Source organism: Paramisgurnus dabryanus, chromosome 19 (genome assembly GCF_030506205.2).
Source record: "Paramisgurnus dabryanus chromosome 19, PD_genome_1.1, whole genome shotgun sequence".
Lineage (NCBI taxonomy): Eukaryota > Metazoa > Chordata > Actinopteri > Cypriniformes > Cobitidae > Paramisgurnus > Paramisgurnus dabryanus.
This window is the reverse complement of record NC_133355.1, coordinates 24,752,252-24,780,094: the sequence shown is the minus strand read 5'-3', so window position 1 is coordinate 24,780,094 and position 27,843 is coordinate 24,752,252. Positions and strand designations below refer to the sequence as shown.

Genomic DNA, 27,843 nt, shown 5'->3' with positions numbered 1-27,843 from the left:
ATAAAGACTGACACACAACCATCACATATACAGTATATATGACATCCTTTCTTTAGGTGAATGCAAAGATTTTTTGTGTCATTATTTAGGACTTAACAAAAAGCACATCCATCTAGCATTAAAGTAATACAGATGACTCTAATGGGTAAACTATTTAAAATCTGGAATCTGAGGGTGCAAATAAAATCTAATATTAACCCTAATGTGTTGTTAGGGCCATTTTTTTGATTTTTTTTTGTCTTAATTTGGTCAACTTTCTCTGTGTTTCAGCAAATTGAATGATTTTTGGTGACAAATCTTATATTTACACATATTTTAAGAAAATGCTTTGAAATTTTTCAATAACTCAACAATATACCGTGGGCAAATTCACTACCCTTTCGTGTTGTTAGTGGCCAAAAAAGGCCACTGAATTAAACTGCAGTAAAATGTATCAGATAAAAAAAATTCAATTTTTTTGCATAAATCTGTTCGAAAACTACCAAATGTTTAAAAAAATATTTTTACTTTTTTATTGCCAAGTTCATAAGTGATGTCACTGATTTGAGGAAAAACACACAAAATGACTGATTTTCGATATAAAAGTGATTGTGGGCTGGATTTTTTTGCATTTTTCACCTTTTTCTTTCTTGGGCATGCCAAAGATGTATAAAAACATTGGCTTTGATGCATTTTTAGGTTTCGTGTTTTTTTTTCCCGCCGCCATTGTTTGCCCCATTGACTTCCATTATAATGACATTAATTTGATTGCAGAGCCACGACACCATATTATCATGCATTCTTGATTGTTGGTGGTTTTTCCTTTTGCAAAGAGGAATCACAAAAAAGTTTTTAAATATTTATAGTACGAAATTTACAAAATATCTTCATGCAACATACAGTACATAATATGTACAAAAAAATGTGATCCGTGCAGCACCCTGGTGGGCAAAAAAGTGGGACAAAATGGCAGATTAAATTGGAATCTCCACTGGAGCGCTGCACAAGCCGGTCAAATCTCCTAATATTTCAAGCCGCGAGTATTTAGATCACATGTCAGAAGAAAAACAAAGATTTCAACAGAAGCTGCAAGTTTATGGTATTTAAGATTATACACGATAAATGCACCCGATTCGTATTTTATAGTCACTATAGAAACTAATAAATGAATGCCAGACCTCCACTTTGGCTATGTGTACATTTATTTTGTGGACTTCCATTTGCTGAAACAACAAACAAACAAAAATGGCCCAAACAACACACAAGGGTTAAATAAATAGGACGTTATCAGATTTTATTACACGGCTCTCTGGAATGCTTGATTCTGATTGGTCAGTTGAGACATTTGCAGGTTCGTTCTTTTCAAATAATAACCGCTCCAAAGTAATAACGCATAGCCAGTACTACTTGTTCGATTAAAATCGCTCCGCGCCAATAAAGATTACTGTTTGGCGCCATCTTTTGACAAACACTGGACAACCACAACATTTTGACATTAATTTTAACATGTACGGAAAAAACAAAACATTTAAACAGTGGATAGAAGAACGGACAACGACAAGACACAGACAGCTTACTGAGACTGAACTTGACAAAATAGAGCATGACAGCTACGAAGCCAACACACAAAAAATACAGAATGGGCATTAAAACTTCTCAAAGACTGGCTAAAAGAGAAAAAAATGGAGACAGACAAGTATGAAGCAGAGGATCTTAATAAGATATTACGATCATTTTATGCATCTGTGCAAAGTTTCGCGGAAGGATAAAAATGTTAATTTAAAACAAATATGCCAATAAAATGTTTCAAATTCATATTCATGTCCAGTTTTTTTTTTCTTATGTGGCAAGTAGCCGTGTAATAAGCGGGATAATGTAGAGGCAGCCGGTAGTTATCGGGAAATAAGCCCCTTCAGTGTGATACAAGACCCTCCGCTTCGCGTCGGGTCCTGATCACACTGTCGGGGCTTATTTCCCGATAACTACTGGCTACCTCTACATTATCCCTTACTTAATGATTAAACAGTAAGTTATTGTGCATTTATCTTCATTGCAGTATCACATCATCAGACAGAATGCAGCATATGTATTATTAATCACAATCTAAATAAATAATCATGCTTTAAGTACTGCATGTGCATGCAACAATTTGCTGGTTTTGCAATTATGTTATGTTATATTGTTTTTGTTGGTACAATAAAATGCGTTAACTGTTTCAAAATACAGTCCATTAAAATCGTTAAGATAACGTTTTAAATCATGGTTAAACTAACATTTGATTCAGCAATATAAAATCAACATCCACTTTTGATGCTGCTGTGCCTATAAAAAGCCTATATATAAGTCTTCTTTACGTCACAACTTATTCAGAGAAATAATAACGCTGACCGTGTATGTTCTTAATGTCATAAAACTTTATTTACACCTGTGTCATTATAACAGCATGCAGCAGACACACTCACCTTAACTTTTCTATAAATCCCTTCGCCTGCCTGATTAAAACATAAGCATTGCAAATAACATCAGAAGTAACAATTCATTTACGTACACATATCCTAAAAATGTATCTTGTGCGACTGATACGCTGTAAACCGAGTGATTTAGATCATAATTTGGGCATAAAAAGATGGCTTCACTTCTCACTGTTACGTTAAGCGTCTTTGCGCAATCTAGTCGTTTATATAGATCAGTGGTGACGGCACATGAAGACTATCAAAAATCAAAATTTATTTTCAACCCAGTGTAGAGTAGAAAGGGAAAAACCCAGCCATTGGGATAAATTAACACACAAAGGGCCCTATCTTGCACCCAGCGCAATTGACTTTGTCAGTGACGCATGTATCATTCGTATTTTGCACCGGCGCACAGCGGGTTTTTCCCTCCACAGACGCACGTCTGCAAACTAGGGAATGAACTTGCGCTCCCTGGGCGGTTCAGCACAAAAAAAGAGGCGTGTTCCGGCGCAAACCATCCCTGATGCTATTTTCCAGTTTCAAAAAACAATTGCGCCACTGACCAGAAAAAAAAAGTTTAAAGTCAGTGGCGCGTTGCGCGTGGTTCATTTTGCTATTTTAAGGGCGCATGCTTGACCATAATGTATTGCGTGCACAACGCGCATACACTTTGCATCTAATCTACACAGATGCAACAGTTATTTTTGCAAATCATAAATTGTTACAATAAAAAATATTAACACATGAGATAAGGGAAATCATAGTGGTGAGCATTGTGGTGATAGTTTTTATTTATTGTGTGGCTGCGTAAAAAAATTCTCATGCCAATAACGATTAAAATATTTTCATAAGTTTGTTGTGTGGCTGTATTACGTTTATTTTATGTAAATAATAATTTAAATGTTTTCATAAGAAACCTTAATGTATATGAACTTGATTTGTAAGAGTACTTTGGGGTTGGACCTTGCTTGCGTTTCTTGGGTCCGATTTCAAAGCCCCCAAACCGCCTTCAACACTTTCAGCGGTGAGGGTGGATGCCGCGATGTCCTCTGCTGGCGTCAGGTGCTGTGTAGAGGCAGATCCACCTCCCGTTACACGGCGTGCCCGATTTATGCTGGCAAGCTTGGGATTCCCCCGTCTCCTGACATCATTGTAGCGCTTGGCGCAACGATGGGGATGCCAGCTGATGAGACAATTGTGGCTATTTCCTCCCACGCCTGTTTAACCGACGCTGATTTGGGCGGGTTTCTCCCATCCCCATACAAAACAACTTCTCTGTCTTTGACTGCTCTTACAAGAACGTGGGTCTCCTCGGCTGTGAACCGCTCCTGGCGTGCGCCTGGTAAATCCGTCATAATAATAGCAACCCGCCATGGAACTTGCGCCCTTGCGTTTAAAGGGAATGTTGGATGACGTTCTGATTGGTTTATTTGACGTTACGCCCAAACCACACCTATGAATAATAAACCTACTTCAGACCAACCCCTTATTGATTTGCGCCCGGCACAAGAGTTTTTTTTTCACGCCGGGAAAATAGCAACAGCGCCCAAGATCCGCCCACAAACTCACTTGCGCGTTGCGCTTCGCACTTGCGTTTCAGATCGTTAAAATAGGGCCCAAAATGTTTTTATATTTCATGTTTATCATTTTATATGATAATAATTGTATGTATTTATTTGACCCAACAATGGGTTTCAACAGGCCAGCATAGGTTCATTTGCAACCCAACAGACAAGAGACAATTTTTATTTTTGTGTGAACTATTCCTGTAAGTGAATCGATGAATGTGCTCCAGACACATGTTTTTTTTCTTAAGAAATCTTTGGTTTTTATTAACTAGGTCATCAGGATGTCATATACTTTGTCTATAACCCAGAACATTCCTCGCATTTAGACTATGAGAGAATTCGAATTCATCCTCACCGTTATAAAGGTCTTTGAGTTTTACGAGCTTGCAAAGTGAAGATTAACAATGCGAGTCACTAAGAACATAAATGCTTTTTATGGTGCTTTTTAAATAAATACGTTTTATGTCCACAAACACTATCCCGACTCCAAAAAAAAAAAAAAAACTAAACAAAGGAGTATTGATTTTACTGCAGTGTAATGGTCTCGAGCGAAATCCATTAAAGACACTTTCCTTACATAACCCATAAAAACATGCATTGTGTAGCAGATTGAATTGACATTCCAATAATGCTCCATTGTTTTCTCTTAAAGCTCTGTGCACTTACACTCTTTATGATGTTGTAAATCACCTCATGTGCTTTCTCATTCACTGTCCTGGATGAAAAGTTGATTTGTTGGTCTTCTCATATCTCAGCAACACCTGGAGCCCTGGAAGCTGTATGCCACCGTCGGGGTCCTGCTGGTTATTGACGTCCTGTCCCTTATGATTTGGCAGATCGTGGATCCCCTCTACATCACGGTGGAGGTACGGCAGCGCCAATGGCTTCAAGATTTAGTTTTTTTTACTGCTGGATTTATTGTTTTGGCTTCGGGATACATATGAAGAAAACATTGTATTAACTACAGCTCCCTTTTTCTTTTCTGTCCCCTGCCTGTTGTCTTTCTTTTATTATTTATCCGAGCAGAAGTTCACTAAAGAAGCGCCTAAAGGGGACGTGGATCAGTTGATTGAACCGTTGCTGCAGCACTGCAGTTCAGAGAAGATGAACACATGGCTCGGTAAGGACTGATATGGGTTTGACACTGGTTTTGTTCACACTGCACCCTTATTCAGATTAACTGTGACCCAGCTAACGTCATTTTTTTATTACATAAAATCATCTTGCATAATATATTTTTTTCAGATAGTTTGGTCCATACAAACACGAGTTGCTATAGAAACTATAATCTGGTTTAACTCTCGTTTTGTTCACACTGCACCCAATTCAAAATTGATTTTTTTTCCAATTCACACTATTATTTCATGAGAATTAAAACTAGTATTGGTTCAAGTGGTTTAGATCATACCAACATCAGTCGCTATGGTAACTATAATCTGGTTTGGCTATGGTTTTGTTCACAGTGCATCCAATTCTAATTAGATTTTCCAATCCACACTATTATTTCATGAGCAATGAAATTAGATGTGTTTGTTTGGATGATTTCGTTCATACCAACATCAGTTGCTAGGTAACTAGGCATGCACGACTAGGCATTGCTTGTTTTTTTGACTAGCTTCCCAGAAAAGTAGTCAAGTAGTCAGTGTTTGTTTACCGTATGTAAATGACTCACCATACGGCGTGCAACATCAGCAGTCTTTGCCGCATTAACGGTGTGTAAGTGGAGAGATGATCCACAGAGCTGACATGATGTGGGTGAAGAGCAGATCTCCATCATCAGATACATGTTGTCTGCATTGGCATGAACAGTGCAATACCAGTCATTTTGAAGAATTTTCATGTACCGTATAAATTAAATCTCAGATGTCCACAGCACCAGCGCGGTTCATTTACACTGTAACATGAATGCAAAACACTTCAATGTCACATTGGTTTAACTTTTGCATAATCCTAAAGGAATTTACATATTTTTGCATGCAAAATACACCGGGATCTGTTTTGTATGGGCACCCTGTATATTGTTACCCTGCATTTTCCTTGACTATAGACCTAACAGGTAACCTAGTGCCAAAACAATGGACTAGTCCAGTATCTGGTGCACTTGTAATTACTATCGGTAAAAAGTTCTTGCCCAGCATGACATTTGTTGTATTGTCAAACTCAATAGAGGCATCACAAAAAGCATATAAAAACACTACGTATACTGTATTTATACTAGTGCTGGGCATAGATTAATCTAGATAAATCTCATACAAAATAAAAGTAATTTTTTGTGTGTATATTTAAACACTCACACATACATACATACATACATACATACATACATACATACATACATACATACATACATACATACATACATACATACATACATACATACATACATACATATATATATATATATATATATATATATATATATATATATATATATATTGTTTACATTTACATGTAAGTAAACATTTTTATTTATATATATATATATATATATATATATATATATATATATATATATATATATTGTTTACATTTACATTTAAGTAAACATTTTTATTTATATATATATATATATATATATATATATATATATATATATATATATATATATATATATATATATATATATATATATATAAAATATAGAATATATAAAAATATAAGTAAATATATACACACGTAAATGTTTCTTAAATACATACATAAATGTGTGTGTATTTATATATACACATAATAATTTAATATATATTGCAAAAAAATTACTTTTATTTTGTATTAGATTCATCTAGATTAATCTATGCCCAGCACTAAAATATATATTTTACATATATTTATTTATTTATATATATATATGTGTGTGTGTGTGTGTGTGTGTGTGTGTGTGTGTGTGTGTGTGTGTGTGTGTGTGTGTGTGTGTGTGTATATGTATGTATGTATGTATGTGTATATGTATGTATGTATGTATGTGTATATATATATATATATATATATACTGTATATATATATGTGTGTGTGTGTATATATATATATTCATATTTTGTTACTATATGGCCAATTTAATTTATTTCATAAAGAACCATTTCTTATAATGCAATAAGACAACTTTCTGTTTTATTGGGCATAATGCTAACATGTATTTATGTATCCTTGTGGTCTTATTGTATTGTTTATATTGTGTATATTGTACTTCTTAGCCTTAAGTTTTTAAAGCCTTTGTATAGATTTGTGCATTGCCACTTGTATATTTGTGTTTTTAATAATGGCATCTGGAGATTGCTTCAACAGAGTTTCACTGTTAATGTACAGTACAGTGACAATATAGATCTTATCTTAACATAATTCATTACGTTATATGTGGAATGCAGCGTTGCCAAGTCTGCGGTTTTTCAGCAGAGTTATAAATTGGGCTACTTTTAAACGGTTACGTGGTTTTTTTTCTGCGAGTTAAAGATTAGTTGTTGGTATTTGGGCTGTGAATGGCCATTGAGCTGGTTTTTGTGGACGAATCTGGCAACCCTGTTGGAAAGATAAAAGAGAAAATGTGAATGGAGAAATAGCTTTAGACAGATTCGCAATAGGATGTCTGAACACGCTAATGAGCGTGTGTAAGAGGTAATGTGGTTTAATGAAAGCCCCAGATGGTTTTGACCTTCAGCTTGTCTCCTCAGGTGTTTCCTTCAGGTAAGTGTTTAACTGATTAAACTAATTAATTGCTTTCTTCGTGAGACAAATTGGACCACCATTGCTCTTCCTGTTCTCCGCATAAAACTGAGACTGGAATGATCTTCACACAGCGTCCTTGAGACACAAGAACGGCTGAACACAGCTCTGAAATTGTGCTTTTCTAAGGTGTTCATAGTAAAGCTGATGTGTGTATTTTTTTCAATAATAAAACACTTTCTTCTGTAACGTGCAGAGGGAATTATACGCAAATTATTTGTAGACTGAGAGTTTACAAACTGTGGGGAAAATTGGTAACGAATAAATAGTGCCACTGTCTAGATAGTTTTAGTATAGGATCATCAGGTAAAAATTGTGTTGAATGCATTTGCAGTTGCAGTTTTTGCTTCTGAGTGCTGGTTTAGTTATGGGAGATGCTGCCGATCTGGTGTACATTACTGCGACTGTACAGCATTGCTCTTAAGCTCCATTAAGCCATATTATAACCAAAGATATTGGATGAAGCAAGATTCAACACTCCTATTACTATTAATAGGGGACATTGCAACACTCAAAATGGCTGCTCTGGGGAAAGAAGTCCCACTCTCAATGAAATGAAAAAAACAACAAACATCAGCCAATAAAGACTGATGATTCTCTGGGAGGGTGGGGCTTTTTACAGAGTCACGTGAGGCACTTACCAACTTGTTCGCATGCGTAGTAGCTAAAACCACCTGGAAACGGTGTTTTACCACAATTTGAGCTTAAAAAACAAACAAAAGTTATGGTACAGTTGATGTCAGGTTTAATTGTTGGTCAGAAACATGGTGTTTAATTGTGATTTTAACACATGATTTTAGAGATATCTGTTTTTCCCATTCAAGTAGATGGGACTTTAGTCTTGCATGACTGCAAGTGATTTTTGTGATTTTGTTACTCTCTTCTCTATCATTTGATGGATTACTGTTGCTTTAATAAATGGTAATAAGTTGTGATGGTGTTGAAAACAATACCAGTGAGCTGAGTTTTATATACTTGTAAGTAGGGATGTAAGGATTCAATCGCGTGTCCCATTAAAAATGCCTGTCAGAAATCGATTCTGAATCGCAAGGCTGCGATTCTGTGTTTTATGCACAGCTTGTGCATGTACTATGGCATTTGGTCAGAAGGAAGTCCTTATCAATCTAAAATCATTATGAGTCGTTTATAACGTGCATTTAAAAAAGCAACACTCGTTAAATAAAAATCATTCAAAATATTCTTTATTATCATGAAAATACCTGAAACAATTTGAAGAACAGCATATAAATATTCCTGTAGTGATTTCCTGGAATAGGGTTTGTAATGATACTTCTTCTGTGGCACAAAGGGAGTTTCTGCATGAGAGCGCCCCCTGGCGTTCGGATGTGCCTGGATTTCACCATAATTCATTCAATTTTATTCATTGAGAAAACATGCATTTGCATGGTTAATCGCTACACCCCTACTTGTAAGTCTAAACCAGCACATATACTCTCTGGTAAAACTGGATTATGAGTTCACTGCAAAAAATGACTTTCTTACTTCGTATTTTTGTCTTGTTTTCAGTACAAATATTTAAAAATACTTAAATCAAGATGTATTTTCCTAATGAGCAGAATGACCTAAGAAATAAGTCTACCTTTAAGCCAAAAAGAACATACAAATTAAGTAAAAAAATTTTGGCAGATTATTTATTTTTTATTTTTTGCTTGATCTAAGCACAAATTCACTTCAATTGTATGTTTTTTTTTTGGTCTAAAAACTAGATTTATTTTCTTAGGTAATTTTGCTCACCAAGAAAATCCATCTTGATGACAATATTTAGATAATAACAATATTTAGATATTTCTACTGAAAACAAGAGAAAAATACGCAACCCTGTATCACAAACCTATAGTCACGTAAAAAAATTTCATACAATACACGGAAAAAAATTTTCATGACACTGTCACGGATTTCTGCGTTTTTACGTGACCGTGTCACGCATTTCTGTTTATGTGTCATTGTCACGTATTGGTTACTTAACTGCTTTTTTCTATTTCCTAAACCATTGTCACTTTGGTTTAGGGTTAGATTTGGTGTTTGTGTTAGGATGTCACTTTAAGGATTGGTTTATAGTATTTTTTTCAGATTTTTTTATATTTTCTGATTTTTAAACCATTGTCGCATAGCGTTAGGGTTAGAGTTGGGTTTGGTTAGGGATGTCATTTTATGTAAACCTAACCCTAAACCGAAGCGACAATGGTAAGAAAATAGGACAAAACAGTTGAGTAACCAATACGTGACAATGATACATAAACAGAAATGCATGATACGGTCACGTAAAAATGCGAAAGTTTGTGACAGTGTCACAAAAAATAATTAAATATTTATGTTACTATAGGTACGTCATTTAGTGATACTGGGTTGAAATACAAAGTAAGAAAGAAATTTTTTGCAGTGTACTCATAATCCAGTTTTACCAGACAATATGTGCTGATTCACATAAATTTTATGTTTTTTGGCTAAAAAACGGACTTATTTTCAAAAATAGTAAGTAAAAAAAGTACTTTTTTGCAGTGTAGTTAGTAAATGGATAGCAGGTGTTTGTGCCAAATTTCACATTGGTGTAGCAGCTAGTGGAGTAGCTTTAACACGCCTTCAGCCTTGAATAGTTTTGACCTTTATATGTTTTCTTTTTAAAATATTTATTATTTTAATCCATTATTGTGGTTTAGTCATGTATGAAGAATCCGGATCACCGAGCTTTCTCCGTTTTTAAAACCGCCTCTGTTTTGTCTTGTAGGAGTCGTGTACGGCTACAAGGGCTTACTGCTGCTCCTGGGTATTTTCCTGGCTTACGAAACCAAATCTGTGTCCACCGAGAAAATAAACGATCACCGAGCTGTCGGAATGGCCATCTACAACGTATCCGTGAGTGTGTTCGTCTCTTTAAACACATCCCTCTGGATATTTTTAAGAGTGCCTCGGGCGACATTCAAATGTCAGTATAATGTCAGTTGTCGTCCAATTAAAATGCTCTTCAGGTAAAACTGTTCAGCTGAAATGACTAAAATGCCTCTGCAGCGGTTATTTTTTTGTTTTGCTGCTCGAGCTGTGTGGATCGGGCGCGGCGTCCGTCTGGAGCTGTGTGTCACGGTACAGTCGTGAGCATGCAGAAGTGTGGGCTCCAATAGTTTTGGAAGTGTCTGAGCCTGCCACCTCAAATGTTGCCCAGGGATGAAGAGCTTTCAGGAGGACGGAAAGAAGGGAAAAACAGATTCTTCCCTCATCAACAGGAATAAACTTGCATGTCAGTTTGACAGGACTTGAGTTGTAAAGTAGTTAGAAAAGTTGAGCACAAGTGGTCCCTCAGTAATGCTCAAAGTCAAATCTCATCTGTTCAATTTTAGCATCTCAACGGCGTCCCGTGGCTCGTGGGTTACGTACCACACAGCACTTACAGTACACTCAATATAAAGGGTACATACAGTACTCAGGAGGAATCTGTTGCATAAAAGCTTTTGCAAAGCACTATTTGGGCTTTTGATGGTCAGCCAATTCATTGTTGGCTTGTTTTTCTTCATCTCATCCTTTGAGGATTATTTATTACACATCCAACTCAGTTTGAGCTCCGACTTTAAGATCAGCAAGGGCCCAAATTTTGCATGTTAATCTTTTTGTTTTCTTCTTTTATCCAAGTCGCAGTCTGACTCTGCGGCCCTCAGCGAATGCCCATTCTGGTAAAGAAATTCGGATGCCATCTGCCATGTCATTATGGACTACGACACTTTAAATAATTGTGTGACAAGACAATAAACACCCACCTATTCACTAGGTATTAAGCTGGTGCATTGTGTTGGATCACGACATGCGCAAGAACCAATGCAGTGCCGTTTGGCATGTGCGACGTGGCTTATTGGCATCATATATTTTTGTACATTTATTCACCTTATGTCCTTTAAATGCAAACACAAAAATATAAATGTGGATTTTTTTTAGCATAAGCACATTCCTCCCCATTTATCGCACCAAATACCAGTCAAGAGATCCTGCTAAAGAAAGGTCGTTCAGTTGGGGAACAATAAGATGGTGAATGATGACAGAATTCTCATTTTTGGGTAAGCTGTCAGTTTAAGTGTTTTTTAAGTGAGTCAGATGGAGCTATAAACTATGAGGGCATTCAGCAGTGATTGTCTGCATATATTGGCCATTCCAGCATGAATTCTGGAGTAAAACGGTGCAGATTTAGTCGTGTTATAGTGGTGTGATTCAGATCTGGCTCTGTGCTGGCCGCGGGCCACAAACTGATAGCCCAGCAGACTGCGTTGATTTACAGAGAATGCTTTGCACTTTTGGCTCCGTCCGAAAAACCAAGCAAAAAACCGATCAACTCTGTTGATGCCAGGCTCCATTTTCTTTTTGCCTTCTTCGCTTGATTTTACTAGTTTTCAGCGAGATGACTGGCTGTCGATCGATATTTATTGATTCATGTGCCTCGCTCACTTGACTTTTGCTCTCTTTCATCCCCTGCCGATTTTCTTCTTTCTCTTCTTTGATTTTTCTTGTGAATTTGTGCCGTTGGTTGCATTTTTTGTAAGATAGCGAACTGAATGATTTTAACATCCCTTGTATTCCCTTGTTTATGGGAACATAGCACAAAAAATATATATTAAAGGAGTCTGTGAACTGTGCTTATTTTATTATATTTCCCGAGGTGTACTTATAGTATTATTAAAGTTTTTGCCAAAAAACATGCAGCATTAAAGGGGACATATTGGGAAAATCTGACTTTTTCATTGTTTAAATGCTATAATTGGATCCGCAGTGCTTTTATCAACCCAGAAAATGTGAAAAAGATCAACCCATTAACTTAGTTTTGGTAAACCATTCTTTGCAAGCATGTGAAAAAAAGGGCATTGAACACAAGGCTCCCCTTGTGATGTAAGAAGGGGATAATGCCACCCTTTAATCTGCACTATCCAACCACGCCACTGCCATTTAGTGCAGAGATCAGCTCATTTGCATATCAAGGGACACACCCAAAACTTCACATTTTTGTTCACACCTACAAAGTGGCAATTTTAACATGTTATAATAAATTATCTATATGGTATTTTGAGCTAAAACTTCACATGCGTACTCTGGGGACACCAAAGATTTATTTGACATCTTAAAAAGTCTTCTGAAATGTCCCCTTTAAGTAATTTAAGACCTTTTCCACTCTGTTTTCATCCTCTGATTAAAACAGATTTGTGTGTTTCCCCTTTAAGACAATTGGCCTGGCTTGGTGTCCCGCCCACTTCTATGATTGACAGTGTACATGGTACTGAATAACCGCAGTTTCACTACAGCTTTAAGCGCATTGTGTGTTATTCATGTCACAGACACCCAAACAATCTCTTGTAGGCACAATGATTAAAGTTTTCACCACTAATGGGAGCATGTCTTGGTCTGAGGCAGATCATATGAAAATGAACCTACATTGTGACGTCATACGACCATTTTACATTCTAGAGAATGGTTACATAAATGCTTTAAGGTATTAATAAGGAGGGTGTTTCAAACTGTAAAACTTGCAGGATGAATTAATGCATGGGCGTCCGAAGCAAATAAAATATGGGTGGGTCCAAAACATTTACTGGAGGCGGAGGCTCATGTTGCGGACCAAAGCGCCACTTTTTTACCAGAGACAGCGTGAGAGCTGATGGATTTGCGAATGCACGGGACGCAGTCTGGGCGAACACACGTACACTTCGGGAAAGATAAAATGATTGCATAGTGTTTGAAGAGATTTAAAGTACGTGCACACTCTTTGGCCAAGAGTGGAGAGAAATTCATAGCGCATACCTGAATGCACAAATCCCAGTTTTATCCGAAATATAAGGAAACCCACTAATGGAGAGGTTCGCGCATCCTTTTAATGTAGGGTACTTTGTGCAACAATAATGCCTTACATTTGCCATTTAAAGTCTTAAATCACTTTTAACAGAAACCACAATCAAATATATACAATTTACTGCTGTTGTTAATAAACATTTAAAGTTTTTAATATTTAATCTTTTCTGTTAACCTTCTACACCCCACTCCACTTTTAATATATTTTTTCAAAGTTAATCTATATGCCTTACTAGCATGTTTTTTATGCACCTAAATAAATGATATGATCTATACTGATCATATAATCTAGCTAAATCGAGTACAATTACTCAAATGAAAGTCATTTTAGGATGCCAAAGTCAAGTTTATTCATATAAAATGTATTTTACCAGCAACTAAATTGTGGCCAGTGAAAATGCTGAGTGGCTAGTAACTTTGGAAAACAACTAGCCACTTTGGCTGGTGAGCAAAAAAGTTAATGTCAAGCCCTGGTTATAATGTATTTTTGTCTATGTTATGGTGTGCATTTTGTTTCCGCGCCGGGGGGGTGTTGGGGTCCTATCTTCTTTTTTTGTCCTTGGTCAATTACATGCCTGATTGTTCTTGCAATTTTATATAAATCGTGTATTATGTTGCAGCTCCAGATAACGTTAACAGCCAGCTGGCATGTAGTTAAAGTCTTAATGCCAATTTTGCTTGGATTTGTGTGTTGATGAGCGATTTGGACCCTGAGTTCTGACTCTGAATTCTGATTGCATGAGCTGTCCATATTCCCCATATTCATTTTAATGTGCCAAGTTTCTTGCCAACCAAAACAGTCAACACTTCATCATAAATAATGAAATGTATTACCTGAAGAACTGTGTATATTCATCTCTATGTTTCAGGTGTTGTGCATGATCACCGCTCCCGTCACGATGATCCTGTCATCCAAGCAGGACGCCTCATTCGCCTTCGCCTCGCTGGCCATCATCTTCTCCGTCTACATCACACTAGTTGTGCTTTTTGTTCCTAAGGTAGCTCAAACGATCATTATGTCAAAACAAAAAACAGTGCTAATGTAATAATTTGTAATTTTGTTAAATATATATATACACTATTATGTTTATGTCTATAGATGAGGAGGCTGATCACTCGCGGTGAATGGCAGTCAGACCAGCAGGAAACCATGAAGACCGGCTCTTCCACAAACAACAATGATGAAGAGAAATCCCGTCAGTTGGAGAGAGAGAACAAGGAGCTGCAGAAAATCATTCAGGAGGTCACTTTCTTGGATAAATATCACAAATTTTATAACTTTCACCTTCTTTTTCTCAGTGGTTTCCATATTTTTAGACCAACACAATCTAATGTCAATTCGTAATTATTTTACCAGATGGCTAATTCATATATCTTTGTATGATCTCATTCATACATTTCTGTACGATCTGTATCAGTATCGCTGGGTTTAGCAGTAGGGTGTCATTACTACTTCTCTTTATGTTTTTGTATGGTTCACATTTCTATCGAAATCACACCACTTCCCGTGACTCAACAGAAACCAGATTTTCATCAAGTATCGTATTTTCTCTCCAACAGAAAGAGGAGCGAGTATCAGAGCTCAGAAACCAGCTGTCAGAGAGACAAGCCCTGCGCTCCAGGAGACGCCCGTCATCGACCAATCAGAACCACAGTACGCCTTCTTTGCCAAATCCTCAGAACGATCCCAAATCCCTCCTACCCCCACCAGGATACCCCCTACCCGCTTCCGACAACCACTCTCTCCCTCCCACCTTCTCAAACTCCTCGGTCCTTTACCAGCCCGACGGCAAGATAAACCGCAACAACTGTCACCCCAGCCGACTGCAGCTCCTCTACAAGTGAGCGCGGAGATATCGCAGATGTTAAAAAGGAAGCACAAACGGGGCAAAGCAAAAGTGGAGACGCTACCTTGATCCACTTTTCTACCCAACAGAACCGCTTTTCTTTCTTTTTTCATTGGTTTCTTTTGTTTTCGGCACGGGAGGTCGTGTCGTTGACTAGTCTCTCGAATCTGTCGTCGTGTCGCCACATTTGAAAGCCACACATGCTGTGAGATGAGCTAGTTTGTTCGAATGACTTATCTTCAAATGTTTGGCTCTGTGAAAAGATGACTTGCGAACATCCTCACAGACACTACTTCGGTCAAAGTGGATTCTGGGTCCAAAATTAGATATAAAATCGCCAGTTATGCCATGAACTGCAGCAATATGTGGGCTGAGTGGTTTTGTGAACTTCGCTAAGGTGATGATGACGTGCATGATATAAATCAAAAACACATAAAGCATCTACTTAAGAAGAACAACTAACAACCTCATTGGAAATTGTATCTTCAGAAGTTCATTCAGGATGCCGTACGTTTATTGACATTTAATAAACCATCAAAACCGTGACAAGAAAGAAAATCTCTACAACATTGATTACTGTTGTTTACTATTTGTCACAGATATAACAATAGTACATTTGCCATTTACTATCAAAAATGTCATGAGTGGGTTACACTATGTTTTTAAGGTACAGTTTAACTCTTTCTCCGCCAGTGGCGAGTTATTTGTGAATTAGCAGAAAACCGTTTCCATGTCAATGATGAGTTTTTACGGCAATCCATATTTCCGCTATTATCCACCAGGTGGCGCGTTTATACAACTTATATAACACTGAAGCAACCACTGATCCAAAAACAGTAAAAACTCTGTACGTGTTTTGATTATTGTTCTGAGTCTAATCTTCAACAAAAAATGTTTTTTTTCTTTGTTTGAAAGCAGAGGGTCTGTTCTTTCATTTGATATATAGTATGTTTATATATTTAAAGAAATTTTCTGGAAGGCATTAAACTTTTGTGAAAATCATAAAAAATGCTGTCACTGGCTGGCAACTTTTTTTAAATACTGGTGGGGAAAGAGTTAAGAACATGTACATTATTTAATATTATACAACAGTTCTTTGAGGTTCTTGAATCTGATTGGCTGAGAGGCTTTTCCAGCCGTGGTATATTCCCGTAGTATCATCATGGGAACCGCTTCCGCATTTTTTTTGTTTTACCACCAATTGTTTAATGCTGCGTTTACACCAACCGCGGTAGAGGCGTGAAGCGCGAGTGATTTAAATTTTAAGTCAATATGAAGGCGCGTTGATGCGCGTCTGGAAGTCCCGCGGCGCGGAATGCGCGTTTCCGCCCGAAAGGCGCGAATTAAGTGTTGTGTGCGGTACGCACGAATGGTGCTTTTTGTGCATTCTGCGGTTCACGCAAATTTGCGACTGACAGCCGAGTTGAAAAATTTGAACTTTGGCGGAATTTCGCGCCACGTTAACCAATCAGGAGCCTGCTTGCTGCTGTGGCGGCAGCCCGGCCCAGAGTCAATCATTCAACCTGAAGGAACGCTTGATATTGTCCGTAAGCAGTCACCCGGAGCTATACGACACAAGTTCTTATTTCAATAGAGGAGACAGGAATAAAAAGGACCTCGCTTGAAAGAGTGAGGACATTGGGCAACCTGGTAAGTTGTAAATGCACATTTCACTTTTGAGTCACGTGACATTTATCGACCCGCGCCGTTTATTTCCCCCCTATAGTAAGGTTACCAAATACAAACCGGTAACACTCTCGATAAATGCACAATCAACATCAGTCATCTTGCAAACAGGCAACCGCATAGCACTTGCCCCTCCCACAAGAAGCGGATTTTGTCCATGACGCACATCAAATGCTTGCTTTTTCCGCATGTCTACTTCGCTCTACACGCGCGAATGCATTCAAACTGTTCAAGCGGCAAACTTGGCACGGTAGATGCGATTTTGACGCTTGAAATGCGGTTGGTGTAAACGCAGCATAAGTCTTAGTAAAGTAGGCTTGTTTAACATCTTAAACCATACTTTCACATATTTGTGACTGAATAAAGCTGCTACCAGAGAGGAAGGTCACACACACAATTTCTTTTAAACATATTAATGTCACAAATACTAAAAACAAGCGCTTAAGTACTTCAATTAACTAAATCATTATCACCAACACCGCTGCCCTCTATTGTTCGACTGTATAAGTGACAGCGCTTTATTTGATCTGCGTTTAGCGGATTCATTTAACAAAATAATTTTTTGGGATAAACCCCTTGAGATGCACCATCTTGTTTTAGTAATAGTGCATCTATTAGCACAGACTGTAAACACTATACCAGTTTGTTTTAAACACATATCCAGATGAATATATAGTGTTAAGTGCCCAGCTAAAAGGATGACCTGTCATCCTGGGATTTGAATCCAACTCTAAAACAATTGGTGCTAAATAGCACTAAAAGCTCGTAATCATAGAAGAACCTTTTTTAGTGCTGTATAGCACCTATGAAGAACCATACGGGGGTGATATAGCACCACTATAGCACCAGATATGGTTCTATAAAGCACCACACAGGTGCTACAAAATGGTTCCCGTATGATTACGAGCCAGTGAACCACTTTTAGTGCTGTTTAGCACTGTTTGTTTTTAGAGTGCATGGCGGAAGAAACCAGTTCTGCACAAAAGAGGCTTTTACATATTTTTTTACACACTTGTGCCGTCCAACTGTTGCAAATAAAATGCAACATAAATGCAATATCGCTTTCGTAGTCGTGTGTTATGGCTTTATATCAGCATGTCTCCTGTACTTGTGCCTCTGGCTAATCACAGTCGTGCTGATATAGAGCAATATCACATGACTACAAGAGCGATATTGCGTTATACATTAATCGCAACGTTTTTGATGCTTTATTAAGCAGTCTTGTGGCAGTATTTTTGAGTAATTTATGCATTTGCAGTATGTCAATAAATAAAGAAGCAGGCTGTTTAAAGGTGCAGTGTGTACATTTTAGCGCCATCTAGTGGTGAGAATTGCAACCAACGGCTTAGTCCACTGCTCACCCCTTGCTTTTGAAACGCATAGAGAAGCTACGATAGCCACCATCGGAAAAACATGTCATCCTCGGAGACAACTTAGTAAAAAAAATTCAGTTTAGGGCTTCTGTAGAAAAATGGTGGCACAAAATGGCTACTTCCATGTTTATCGGTGTATGTAGACAAAAAGGCCTTGTTCTAAGGTAATAAACACACAACGGTTCATTATGAAAGGTCTTTATACACCCCTGATAATATAGTTTTTACTTTGCATTTCTGTCAAGAGATCATTCTAAAAATTACACACTGCACCTTTAAATTAGTAGAAACGCAGGTGTTTTTTAATCATGCTGTTTTAACCACATTTGAACACTGAATCCAATTACGAATTTTGTGATTTGATTTTCAATTCAATTCAGTTCAATTTTATTTATATAGCGCTTTTCACAAAAGTCAATTGTTTCAAAGCAGCTTTACATAAATAGAAGCAGTGAAAAGCACAGAAAAACGACAGATAGCACAACAAAATACAAAATAAATTTGCTGCGGCTATGACTCAATATTATAAGTGCACGTATTACTAAAGCAACGTCTAGAAGAGGAAGCTAAGTAAAGCCCATTTGATGCTGCGTCTTGATAAATATTTTTTTCATACAGTGAGACAATTGCTAATAACCTGCCCTAGTAATATTTCACAGTACTCAGTAACATGCTTGCATTCAAATCATCTGGTATTACGTCCCGGACAGCGGTTGAGTCCAGAGCCGACTGCTTCCTGGGATGCAGATGTACGCTAGGATAATTTTGGTTCGATTTTTTTATACTTGCATTTATTCATTTGGCAGATGTTTCTAGCCAAAGTGACTTAAAGTGCATTCCAGGTTTACATTTTATCATTATGTGTTTTCTCGGTGAATCACATTCTTGACCATGTGCTTACGGGCGGCATGTTCCAGTTTAACTTCCTACAGGAACTCCTTTTTATCATGTGTGTTTCATTGGTAATCAACAAATGTTGCAATTTCAACATGACATCAGCAGCAATCCTTGCTTGACACGCAACTGAGTATTGCATACAATCTCCATCCTTCCTGTTTTGTCACCCCGTAACCCTGTTTTGAACTCATCATAGATTGAGACAAAGGTGGGGTTTTAACTATTTAAAGTTTTGACATAACTTATAAAAACAAGTTGAAATTGTTTAACTAAATTTGTTAAGTTAAAGTAACATAAACATTGATTTGACATCATTTTTACAGTGTATGCCACCCTCTCATAAACTACTTTTAACTCTGTGGTGGATATAGGTTTGCACATCATAAAACATTTTTATGTTGTTCTAGAATGATGTATTATGTATGCTGGCTGTAACCAACTTGTCATCAAAAAGTTATCCCTAGCTGGGGCGGTTCCCTTTTAAAAAGTACACCTTTGCACCTAAAGAGTACCAAATGTATACATGTATCTGTATAATAAGAATACTTCCCCAGTGATTATCGCCATTTGTGTAGCAGACACCAAACCATTTGAAGGGTGCATTGCGAGTGTCACCTTTTATTTTGGCAGTCTGACCGCCCTTGGTTATGTGGGTACACATGTGGGTCATGACTCATGATCAAGTAGTTTTTCCATTAAGACTCATTTGCAATAAGTTACATTACACATCTTCTGTCATTACACACAAACATACATAACACGCACGTCTCACTCATCAGCTGCTTTATATAGTCATCAAACGACACTTCCTTTTGAATAAACTCCCAGACGTGTTACGCCACTTTCCATTTCAGATTAAAAATCCCTGCAGTACGGTAGAGTACAAGGTTTCTAGATTGAGTCAAAAGGAAACTCTTTCACATTCGATCATATAAAGCATTCACGTACTTGTGTGTTGATGATGTCATTCTGACACTTGGGTTAGACTTGGATTCCTTATACGAACTGTACAGAAGTTTCTTTGTTATTGGGTTTTCATCTGCCTTTATTTTCTTCTGTGTCATTTCGGAGAGATTAGATGTACAGACAGCATCGCTAAACATTGGACAATTTTATTTATTTGGATAAACGTGGACAATGAGAGTATAATTGGTCTATTCATAAGTGCTTATAACATTTCCGCATTTCTTAGAGACATAGTATTATATATAAATAAAATATTGACTCATTACTAGATATTTTTAATTAAACAGACTGTGCTTGGAATAGCACGCTATGCTTATCATTTCTGTAGTATATGTACTATGTATGTAGTACAGTTTGTGCTGGTTACTGTATCCTACTGTGCAATTTAGCATTCCGGTAATATTATCAATGGTCTAATTATATTAAACTATGCATAATTGTTATATACTTTTCCTTAAAACATTGTTAAGGAAGGACCGACAAATGTTAATGCATTTTTACACAAACTGGGTTTAAAAATGCTCAAGAACTGTCATGAGGTCAGGTGACAAAAACAAAGCATTTAATGTAGGGCTGCAAAACGATTAATCACGAACAATTGTTTACAGAAGAAATGTTTTTGTTTACATCATATATATGTGTGTGTGTGTGTGTGTGTACTGTGTATAATAATTATGTATATATAAATACACAAACATGCATGTATAATTTTAAGAAAAAAAAATTTTTTAAATATTAAGTATTGATAATTATATATATTATAAATTATATATAAATATAAAATGTATACATGTAAATATTTCTTATAACATACATATATATTCATTGCAAAACGAGATAAATCCATTTTTTACATCTTTGTCATAATATGTTTATTATTATGTTATTATTTTGTTTTATGGTGCTACTTAGCTGTATTTTTTAAGTTATGAAGGTTTAAATCAAAAGTTAAATCAAAATATATATATATATAGACCGTTTCAGCAGTAACAACATAAACAAGCGGCTGTCGCGGTCCGCACGTAACTTCCGGTAAGCTCCGCTAAGAATAAATAACAACAAAGTTCTTTAAACGTAGTTTATTTATATAACAAGCAAAAAAACAACACATAGATTACCTAGGAAACCAAAACATTTGTTATTTTCGAGGAGGCATTTGTTCAAGAGATCAGTTTAGCAACTAGTCAGACCATTAAAAAAACGAAACCAGAAGTAAAGTTCGGATCCAGACGTCTATCACGTGCGTCCGATGAAACCGTCTATATATGCATAATTACACACACATATATGATGTAAACAAAAACTTTTATTCTGTAAATTATTATTTGCGATTAATCGTTTTGCAGCCCTAATTAAAAGTTCAAAATGTGTATGATCACATAATGCATGCTGTTAAATTTAATTTATAAGTTAGTATCCAGGATGCTATGTATACTGTACAGTAGTATGCAGTAAGCAGTGCATTGGTTTTCTGCTCCAAACATAAACAGCTATTGATGTCACTGCAGTATGATGTCACTGATTTCAAATAAGTCATGAGCACTTGTGGTTGGTAAAATGATGCTTTACATAAACACTGACGCAAAAGACTCTGAGGAATCTTGGGGGACAATAAACCCCAGCGTTACGTAATAACATTTAACTGGTGATTTTTTTTTTTCAAATGGTGGTCATGATGCTGGTGCCCATATATGGACAATATGCACAAATGTTAATTGTGTAAATGCTAAATGTACATGATAAATGTATTCTCTTGCACATGAAGTAAATAAAGTATTCGTATGTGGTATTTAAAATATATTTGTATTTGTACTATGATAGGACCTGTACAACATAACTGGTGTCTGGTGAAATAAAGACTATTGTTTTGCTACAATTTTTAAAAATGTTCCTGTCTTTGGTGTTTTTGTGTGTGGGGGGGGGTAGGATATGTGGTTTACGGGAACATGTGTATAATGACGTTTACTATAACCATGGTTTAAAGTGGACATAGGAAGTGTCCACATAAACTGAAAAGCTAAAAAAAAACCTAAATGGTAGTTTTTCATAGATTAAATACTGCCAACAGGTTTTTGTGACATTGGGGTTAGGGACTGGGGTAGGTAAGAGGAAAAGAATATAACAGTTTGAACAGTAGAAAATGCATCGCGTCTATGGAAATGTCCCCGTAAACGTGTGCCAACGTGTGTGTGTGTGTCCTTGTTTTACATTACATATTACATTGTAAAAATAATGATAATATAAGGATTCAGAGCACATGTACAGTATATTATATATTATTAATAATTTAATAATTCATTATTAAATAATACAAATAATAATTAAATAATAAACATAATCTTATTAAGAACTTATATTAATGTAAAATGACAGAAAAAAATTTCTGTAATTTGTTGTGCCCGTTATTTTACGGTATTTTTCCAGCACAACAGCTGCCGGAATTTTACCATTTTTATACGGATTTTGTTTTAACCCTATGCTACCATAATAGAACTTCTTAAGGTTATGTTTACTTTGGTTAGTTTAGTAATTTTTTTAGTTTTTTTATGTATGTTGCGTTTGCTATAAACAGAAACCAGAACCAAAGAAAATGGCTTCTAAGGTGGAATAGTATCTCAAAAAATTAATAAAAAGTTTCATATTCAGATATTTTGATGTTGCAAAACTATTTTCATTGTTTTGTTCTCTTCACCTGCCCCTGAATATGGTGGTGCACACAAGGGAGTTTCCCTCACACCGAAACCACACACTTTCTGATGAGGAAATATTGTGTCTACGGAAACCAACTCGTGCAGCTAAAAAGAGGGGCTTGCAGATGCATGAAGGTGAATGCAAGTTCCCACAATCCTGATTTGTACCATTTTTCCATACAAATATGATGACAACCACATCAACTTTCCCCATCTTCACCTCCACAATGAATATCAATAAGTATTCAGAGCTGATAGCTTTATGAGCAGTGATTTCCACCTTAAGGTCCTGTGTCTGTCTATTTTTCAAACCTGTACCTCCTGTCGAAAATAAAGACCCAGAAAAGAAAAGCCCCAAAAACATATAAATTTTGGACACTTATTTAAAGGTGCATTGTGTAACTTTTAGAAGGATCACTTGACAGAAATACAATATAATATACATAACTATATTATCAGTGGTGTATGAAGACCTCACGTAATGAACTGTATTGTTTTTATTACCTTACAATCCCCTTTCATAGAAGTTGCCGTCATGTTTTTACAGTAGCCCTAAACGGACAAACTGCTCTACAGAGCGTTTCGTCATTATGTTGTCTAAGATGATGACATGTTTGTCCTGTGGTGGCTACCGTAGCTTCACTGTGTTTCAAAAGGGAGGGGTGAGCGGTGGACTGAGCCTGTGGTATCCCACTACTAAAAATCTACAAACTGGACCTTTAAAGAAGTCTAACCAAGTAAAATGAACAATGGTTTAAGTTCAACTTAATAAATTATGTTGACTTGACAAAGATTTTTTTACAGTACAGTTGTGCTCATTGCACTCAAGTAAATCAAACAAGCAGCAAAAATACTTTTTCCCATTCAGATGTACATGAATATACACTCTTAGAAAGGATGTGTTAATTTTTACACATCTTTTTGTGTTTAGCTTTTAACACATTATGTGTAATTTTAACACATTATGTGCCATTTTGTGTTGGTTTTCTGTTAAAATAAAACACGTGTTGTGTTAAAAGTAACACAAAATGTGTTGTTTCAATAATAACACAGAGATTGGTGGATTCTGGGACAACGCTTTAGTGTTTTTTAACATATCCGTTCTAAGAGTGTAGTCAATTTTAAATGCATGTTTACTTTAAAGAAAAGGTGTGGAGAAAGTAAATAGAAAAGTGAAAACTATGTTTATAGATTTGTTTATTACATTTTTACATTTCATTTCATTACAGTAGCAGTGCATTTGACATTCTTCAAATATTAAATAAATAAATAAATACATACATAGTTAAATAAATAAATACATTTAAAATAACATTATTAATTAAATATCTTTATCACATTCTTGCACTTGATCTTGCTGATGGACCCATCAATCTCAAATTTTTTATTCTTCGAGTCGTGTTTTAACATAAAACATATACTAGAGGTCAAAGCAAGTTCAGTTGTTGAAACTTGAGGTTTGACATTTTGTTGTCCATTTTGAAATCTCTTCCAATGTCCTCGTTTTTCATGTGCTTGTTTCATGTTCATAAAGCAAATGCTCCAAAGAAGGTTTTCCCGTCGCCACTTTCGATGCGCGACGCGGAAGAATAGGAGGTCTTGGTGGACAATTCGTCTCCGGCACGGAGTTGAAAGGCCGCACCGAGGTATATTGTGTTATACCAAGACATTTCACTGTCAGGCACCTGGACGCATGCAGAACGCATAGCACTGAAGAGAGCTTTGTCGTCTGAATACGAGTCAGAGTATCGCATCACTGCATGGCTCAAATGCTCGACCTCGTGGTCTTCAGGATCGACGGAATTAGACTTGCAGGTCAAGTGGAAAGACGCCTGACTGTAGACAAAGTATATACCATCTTCGGGAATGATGATTTTATTGTTTTTTAATTCCAGACCACCTTGGGAGAACGCCTGATCCTGGTACCTTTTCCACTCTATTGATTTTCCCTCAATGTCAACTCCTAAAGGAAAATCCAAAAACATGGTCAATGTAAATACCCACCGAAGAAGTGAAATAAAAGTCAAATATGGATTATGGAACAAATAAATCATTCAATATTAAAAGCAGTCAACTACACACTGTATAAAGTGAAAAGTTGGATCAACTTGAAAAAATACTTCAGTTGGTAACACCTAAAAAATTCAGTTTTTTCAACTTAGAAGAAAAATTAAAAAAAGATCTATAATCTATAATATAATTGAATAAAATTTAATAAATAAGTTTTGAATAATTTTTTTATGTGTTACCAATTAAAGTAATTAAGTTGATCCAACGTTTCACTTTTTTTTAATCTAGTGACCCTAAAAAGTATTGACACATTTGAAATGTTGCATTCATTATCATAGCAGCATTTATTATTATTCGAGAATAGCATTTTACTCATGTTTTAGATGCTAAAACTGCTCTAATTAAAAAACTTACTTCAATTGGCAACAACCAAAAAATCTAGTTTTATACACTTATATTTTCTCATTTTAATTGAAAATTTTATGGTTAAAAAATTACTTCACCTGTTGTTGGATAAACGTCTAAAATTATCTTTATTTGTACGTTTTCTGAGAGGTGTACCGTCCTAAATCGTTAATCTAATACAAATGATGGTTGTCCATCAGTCATGCGCGTGTTGATCCAAAATGAGCAGGTGCCTGCGGTCACCCGCGGTTACGAGTCATCCAAAAATATTTTTTAATGATATTCCCGGTCGTGGTCGGTCGGGTCGTTTGAAATAAACATGCCAATGAAGTATTTTAAACAATTACTAAAAAAAATGCGTGCCAGGAAGTGGGTCGGTATAATATTTTTTTTTTTTTTGCGGGTGAATTAGTTGAAAACGTCGTTGTGTGCGGGTTGTTTATACATTGACACGCGCGTCACTGTTGTCCATTCACTTGCGCATCTGACATTTTGGTTTTGGTTTTAAAACAGGCAGGAATTAGAAAATAAAGTGCAGGACTTGCTAGATGTTAAAATAGTTATTAAGAGAGATAAAGTTTTGAACCTGATTAATGCTAAAAAAAAGTTATTAAGAGCGACAAAACGATCTTCTTCGGGCTGACTGACACATCTGAAGCATCCACACAGGCACGTGACCACGATATATGCATAAATAGACAGAATTACAGTTTTTAAATTGCCGTTTTGATAACAATTCACGCAAATATCTGATGTGTAACATTATATTACATCCTTGCATTACAGTAAAACTGTGTGTCTCAATGTCAATCAAACAATTAAATAAAGAAAAAAGTTGAACATATATTGATATTGTTTTTAATTTGTGTGTGCCAAATCTATTCATTTCACCAGTGATTTTAAGGTATGGATGCGGTGATTTTGTTTTTGAACCGTAAAAAAATCTTTAACTGGATGTTTTTGAAAATTAATTTTGCTGAATCTTTCACTAATATTAACCATACATTTGCATAAAGCATCCATATTTGTCCATCCCCATGTTTATTAGAGTATTAAAAACTTGAAAAGTATTAAATGATGGTAAATATAGAATCGACCCATGACAATCGTGCGATTAATCTAAATTAAATATTTTGATCGATTGACACTCCTATTAAATAATAAAATTATCACATGTCTAAATATCCGTAAATAGTCACGCATTTTAGTTTTATCATACTAAGGCCTGATTATGTTTCAAATGTATTTTGCCTTGTCAAATAAAAGTGAAATATCTATATTGTATAATGTATTTCCGCACTATTCAGTTTTGTGATTTGTAAAATGTAGACCCATGTAAACCTCAAAATCAAATATGTGACCCTGTCTGTGAAACATTGTTTCCCCCACAATTGTTTTGTTACCTACCTGTTAAATGTATGGCATGCTTTGTGGTAATATTTCCTTGCTGTGGAGCGGCTCTCAACATGTGTCTCAGGTCTGATGGAGAAAAACAAAGACAATCTTTGTAAGATAACTTCTGGTTCCCCTATAGTACTGTATGGCATGAATTGCTTCATATATAGCAAAGAGGATCTGAAAGCAATGGTGGTTTGAACTCACCTCTTCCGTCACCCTGACCGCTCTGATCCTAAAGAAGAAAAGCAAACAGTTACACACTTATAATGCAGAAACATGTGTATGAATCAGTTACAAGCGAATAAACGAGAAACTTTACCTTATTGAATGTGAAGCAGACGGCAGCGGCGGCACAAAGGGCCACAGCCAGGAGAGCTCCACAGATCCTCCACATGCCTGACTTTGAAGAGTAGTTCCTCCTCGGTGAGAGCTCTTTATCTTCAATGTCTAACAGTATCTCACTATCATGCTCCATCATCATTGCGCTATGTCTTGTAGTCCTTGTAGTCACTTTAAACTATGTTAATGTATCATACAGTGCAGATTGTGTCGTTAGGGCGGTGTAATGTCTCCTCAACGCAGATCTTTTCAGTGCTTCAGTAGGTTGGTCGTGAAAAACTGGACCTTCATTGGGACATTTGCTCTTTTTAAACCTGTGAGACAAAGGGAAACTCCAGTGATGTCAGTGGAGTGTAAAGAAAATGTGAGTGTAAGAGGGAGACGGAGGGGAAACCATAAAAACTACAATCAAACACCCCCACGTTCACACCCACACAAACACAAGTCTATCCTCTATCTGTCTGTCTGTCCGTCTGTGTGTAAGTCAATCATCCTTCTCTTTATTTGGTTTGTGTCTTCTGTACCTAAAAATAAATCGGGTCAGTGGGTTTTCTCTGGTAAACACAATTTCCTGTTTTCATTTACAAAATGATTCAGCGTTCACGAAAGAAAAGAGCATTTAATAAGTGGTTTCTTATCTCCTTCAAGATCTTGCAACATGCATTTTTTTCTTTTCA

At 36.3% G+C, this 27,843-nt stretch overlaps 2 protein-coding genes across 3 annotated transcripts in view; one reads left to right on the top strand and one right to left on the bottom strand.

Moving 5' to 3' along the window:
- Window positions 1-22,212, top strand: part of gabbr1b (gamma-aminobutyric acid (GABA) B receptor, 1b) — a 148,070-nt gene extending 125,858 nt beyond the window's left edge. The window contains exons 19-24 of one of the 2 annotated variants that reach the window (XM_065293708.1): window positions 4,756-4,866; window positions 5,027-5,120; window positions 10,464-10,591; window positions 14,425-14,553; window positions 14,655-14,798; window positions 15,116-22,212. In XM_065293708.1, coding sequence (XP_065149780.1) covers window positions 4,756-4,866; window positions 5,027-5,120; window positions 10,464-10,591; window positions 14,425-14,553; window positions 14,655-14,798; window positions 15,116-15,400 — 891 coding nt within the window. In that variant the 3' untranslated portion in view covers window positions 15,401-22,212. Of the gene's footprint in view, window positions 1-4,755; window positions 4,867-5,026; window positions 5,121-10,463; window positions 10,592-14,424; window positions 14,554-14,654; window positions 14,799-15,115 lie in introns of those variants that run through there. The other variant, XM_065293717.1, reaches the window with a different exon arrangement.
- Window positions 22,213-24,194: 1,982 nt separating this feature from the next.
- Window positions 24,195-27,452, bottom strand: tnfa (tumor necrosis factor a (TNF superfamily, member 2)). Its single transcript, XM_065294432.1, has 4 exons — window positions 27,147-27,452; window positions 27,032-27,059; window positions 26,837-26,908; window positions 24,195-24,977 (listed from the first exon to the last, which is right to left on the bottom strand). The coding sequence occupies exons 1-4, from the start codon at window positions 27,306-27,308 to the stop codon at window positions 24,541-24,543; spliced, it is 699 nt and encodes a 232-aa protein (XP_065150504.1). The 5' UTR covers window positions 27,309-27,452; the 3' UTR covers window positions 24,195-24,540.
- Between the last annotated feature and the right edge of the window lie 391 nt (window positions 27,453-27,843).

Excerpts from the sequence above, each read along its gene's own strand:
- tnfa (XM_065294432.1), bottom strand. The coding sequence starts at position 27,308 with ATGATGATGGAGCATGATAGTGAGATACTGTTAGACATTGAAGATAAA. Across the intron at positions 26,909-27,031 it reads CGGTCAGGGTGACGGAAGAG|ACCTGAGACACATGTTGAGA; the intron begins GTGAGTTCAAAC and ends TTTCTCCATCAG. Across the intron at positions 24,978-26,836 it reads GCATGCCATACATTTAACAG|GAGTTGACATTGAGGGAAAA; the intron begins GTAGGTAACAAA and ends ATTTTCCTTTAG.